General features: G+C 38.0%; 1 protein-coding gene across 1 annotated transcript in view; it reads right to left on the bottom strand.

The window, feature by feature from the left end:
* LOC115209761 (acetyl-CoA acetyltransferase, cytosolic) overlaps positions 1–1669 on the bottom strand; it is a 26419-nt gene extending 24750 nt beyond the window's left edge. Inside the window, exons 1-2 of the mRNA XM_029778273.2 lie at positions 1627–1669; positions 640–774 (exon numbers count right to left, since the gene is read on the bottom strand). Coding sequence (XP_029634133.1) covers positions 640–774; positions 1627–1669 — 178 coding nt within the window. The remainder of the gene's footprint in view (positions 1–639; positions 775–1626) is intronic.
* Between the last annotated feature and the right edge of the window lie 3124 nt (positions 1670–4793).

The raw sequence follows: 4793 nt of genomic DNA, 5'->3' as shown, positions 1-4793 counted from the left end.
AACCTAGGATACCAAATAAACATTTTCAGAAAAATGCATTTTTCAAAGTGAGATGTGAGTCTGCATTAGCGCTGCCTTGTGAGTGGATTCGGTAGACGGAAACTGAAAGAAGCCCGTCGTATATATGAATATATATACGTATGCATGCATGCATTTGTGTCTGTGATTGCCCCCCCCCACCATCGTTTGCCAACCGATGTTGGTGTGCTTACGTCCCCGTAACATTAGCGGTTCGGCAAAAGATACCGATAGAATAAGTACATTGGGCTAACAAAGAATAAGTCCTGGGGGTCGATTTGTTCGACTAAAGGTGGTGCTCCAGCACGGCCGCAGTCAAATGACTGAAACAAGTAAAATAATAAAAGAGTAACAGAATTACAGTTTTTGTAGCAGGAATGCAACAGCAGCAAGGAAAGTTGTTACAAGAACTTGTCAGACGGTTAAAGGGGGTGGGTGCCAGAAGAGGCACTTTTGTAGTTCACCCGCCACCATTGCTTGGCGGGGTGGGAGTGGCTGGATGGAAAAAATAACAGCGATTCCTTCTTATGGGATTGAGAGAGTATTTTAGCCCTTTTGGGTTCATTTTTTTCGTCTAATTACTTTAGTTAATTGTTAAGTCTCGTGTAATTAAAGTCTTACCTGCTGTGTAGACATTTCCCATAATAACTTCTGATACATCTTCAGGCTTCACAGCTGACCGTTCAAGGATACTTTTAATGACATTGGCACCGAGTTCTACCACTGGAATCGTGGCAAAACTACCATTAAAGGAACCTAAACAGAAAAAATATTCCAGGGTTATAAATCAAATCGGCGGAAAGGTGACAATAGGACCAAGATTTTCGTGCTGGGAACTTTGATAAGTGCTACGAACGAAACTCTCGACCCTCGAGTCATTTCTGTAACTTTCTACCGATTAAAAATAATAAACATATACACATGTATTGAGTTCTTTTTATCGTGTTTGCAACATGTAATATAAGAAGCGGAAACAATGCTTACGGTGTTTATAATTAAAGATCAGAAAAACCGTTTTGTTCGATTTTCCGAAACTAAAAAAAAGTAAAAACATCACAAAAAGTAAATAATAAAGAACTCGCTAGTGCGTGTGTGTGTATATATATATAAGTTTAAAATGAGGGTGAGAAATTAGATATTGATTTAATTAACATTAATTTCACACCAGTGCTCTAGCATATAAAAAGACTGAAGTTTCAGTAAAATTGTATTATATGAGGGAAACCACTATGTGGACACCCTTATGCTAGAAATAGATCCGCTATGGTCTTACCACTAAGAAATATTCTCAAGAAAAATTTAGCAAAACAACCAAAACGTAATCGAGCAAGACAAAAGAAAAAGCAATAAAAATATGGATTATATATATATATATATAATATAAAATTTAATAAGGGTAGAAATTGATATTAGTCAATTAAAACCAGTGGCCCAGCATATTAAAAAGAATCCGAAGATTAAAATATTTTTTTTTTTGAGAACATACTCTTTGTGGAAAATAGCGATTTGACGTCTATATCTAGCATTTTGACTGTCCACTTTTTGTGTTCAGTCCTTTAAATTATATATATATATATATGTATATATAAAACGCAATTAATTACTTACCGATGGGAGTGCGAGCTGCAGCGACGATAACGGCTGATTCCATAACTGTGTTATTTCAAAAAGAAATGAAAAAAAAATCCAAAAGAGGAGGCGGTAATTATCTCGATGTAAATATATGGATGTGTGCGTGGGTTTGCCGTCAGAATTTACGAGTGAATCGACCAAACACGTGGAGAGAAATAAATAATTGCCCGGAAGTTCATCTGACAACCGGCGAAGAAGCGACTTGGGACTTGTTGAGTAAAAGGGTGGGCGGGTGGCGGGGAAATTGGCTGGGTTTATTAATTAATTAATACTAAGTGAAACCAGTAGAAACACGACAATCTCTTAATTCCTTGTTACCCACAAGGGGCGAAAAACATACAAGGACAGACAAAACATGCAGTGGGGAAGGAAAAAATAAAGCGGATGAATAATGGGATGATATTAATAATAATGAAATTCTTGTATATAGTGCTCAGGTGCACCGCAATGTGTGTGTGTGTTTAATTTGATGTATATTTCTATCAACTACGAATATTAAATTTAATCAGAGACCTCAAAGAGATACAGTATTAATTTAGATTAGTGGAGATCGTTCAGATTATCGGGCGACAGGTTAAATAAATACGACAAAAGATTTAAAACCGTCTTTAGATTCTACCATATTCCTACGACTGCATCTTATTCTACTCACCATTTGTTGGCGAAAGTAAAGAATACGCACACCCCCGGTGTTTAGAGTTAGGGTTTTTGTGACGCCGAAAACCGGGTGGTGTGCCCTATTTGTCTTGTAAACTATGTAAAGTATGTGTGTATATATATATATATATATATATATATATATAGAGAGAGAGAGATAAGTAGCTCTATGATATTTCTATACTTCAAGCGTATGAATAAATAGATAAACGAGGTTAAATTACTCGACCCGAATTAATCTGATTGTTGAGGTGAAGACGGTTTGACTTGTCACGATGGAGGAAGGAGAGAGAGAAAAATAGAACGGAACAAGACGAAGAATAAGAACACACACACATATAGAAGCATATTGGTCGAAGAGGTGACTTTCTGAGGGTAGTATTTGTTGCCAACAGAAAATGTCTTAGATCCCTTCACCACCATTCCAGTCTGTTTATGGGATTATGAATCTTGGTCGTATTAGAATTATTTTTCTTGCTTGTTTTTAGATTTTTGAGCGCACATAGAGGGAGATTTTGTTCACTTATTGCTTGGATATTTACAACTGAACCATTTTCTTAAATACATGAGACTCAACAGTATCTGAAAGGAGATACAAATAAAGGGGTGGTGGAGAGGGCGGTTCATGCTCAAAGGGGAAAAAGAAATGAAATAGATAAATTAGAAAGATTCTGTGATCCTGTAATTGCTGCCTCTTTCGTCATTGTCAGCTGCACAAACGAAAGTTCTACCCAAGCGGCTGAATATACGCTTGAGTGAAGTCAACGTTGAGGAGGTCTAATAACACTGGAACGTATGTGGAGTTGTCCCTTGTATTTGCTGTCCTATAAAACGCTCATTTTTTCCCCTCAAAAAGTTGTTTAAAAAAAATCACCCCGAGTCCTATATGCGAAGTCGAGCCTCTATAAGCGTTAATGCAATAAAAACCGTTTTTTCCCCCCGTAAATATGTGCTTCTACAACAGGGGTGTGTTTAATAAAGCCGTGCATCTTTTCGGCTATCAAAAAAAAAAAAAAAAAAAAAAAAAAAACGATAGTTATTGCTTGAGGTGAAAAGATACAAACGAAATTGTAAGTCGATAATTTAGTTTGTTGACAGTCATGTTTTCTATATTTCCAATCAACGATCTGTTTAGCTTTTGACGGATTGATATATCTTTAAGTAGGCCTAATACGTTGACCTGCTAAAACTACCGGTAGAATATGCCTCAAATGATACAGAATTGCAGGTAACAAAATCACTGACCTGTTCAGTTAGGACTGGCTTGAGGCTGTTTCATCTAATTTTTCATTCAATATGGAGTTCGCCAAGAATGCAAACATATCTCTCTTTTTTACTCTTTTACTTGTTTCAGTCATTTGAGTGCGGCTATGCTGGAGCACCACCTTTAGTCGAGCAAATCGACCCCAGGACTTATTCTTTAGAAGCCTAGAACTTAAACTATCGGTTTTTTTTTGCCGAACCGTTATGGGGACGTAAACACACCACCATCGGTTGTCAAGCGATGTTGGGGGGACATGCAGACACACAAATACACACATATATATACGACGGTCTTCTTTCAGTTTCCGTCTATCAAATCCATTCACAAGGCTTTGGTTGGCCCGAGGTTATAGTAGAAGACACTTGCCCAAGGTGCCACCGAACCCGGAACCATGTGGTTGGTAAGCAAGCTACTTACCGCACAGCCACTCCTGTACCTATCAAAACAAAATAAAAAAAAGAAAAGAAAAGCAAAACAAAATATTTCGAAAAATTGCAAGGTGCTTCTTTATTTTGCTTAAACTTGCGAACTTTTAGGAGACTGTGTGATACCAGAATGCACACATAAGTAAAAGACCATTTGACGAAGCTCTTTAACGCATCGGGACACATCATCAATGTGGATGTTTCGGACCTTTTTAAACAGACACCCTCAGCCAGGTGATCTAACTGGGGTTGATCAAGCACTAGCTTCTACCCAGGTAGAACTACTCCTTCAAAGGTTCACACCTGTTAATCTAGATGTAACGTTTGTTGCTTCCATTAGCTAACTTGATAACCATTTACCTGTTGGCCCCTGTGACGCCCAACATGTAGTAGGACCTGCAGAGGGGCTGGTCAGCAAACTTTATGCAGATCCTACCTCAATGGGATCACACTTTATCTACCCGCCTTTATTTCAATATAAATTGAAGATAAAGATCGCAACAAATTGTGAGTGAGTGGGGAAGAAGTGTTCGGATGTTGAACGATGGGTTTAAGAGTCAGTGCAACCACCCTATTCTAATTGTGCAATCAACTAAACGACCTGCGCGTTGAATCATAGTAAATGGGCGAGTATTCCACAGACACTTGTTACCCTTAAAGTGATCCGCAAGAAGAACCAACGTAAAAAAGGCTGGTCTTTTATGCTTACACAGAGTTTCTTTCTACCTAATTTCCCTCGAAAAACTTCGTTTGACCAAAGCTGTGGTAGATGACCCTTAATCACGGTGCCTTAAGGT

This window comes from Octopus sinensis, linkage group LG3 (genome assembly GCF_006345805.1).
Source record: "Octopus sinensis linkage group LG3, ASM634580v1, whole genome shotgun sequence".
In the NCBI taxonomy this organism is placed as follows: Eukaryota; Metazoa; Mollusca; class Cephalopoda; order Octopoda; family Octopodidae; genus Octopus; species Octopus sinensis.
This window is presented reverse-complemented; position numbering and strand designations above follow the sequence as displayed.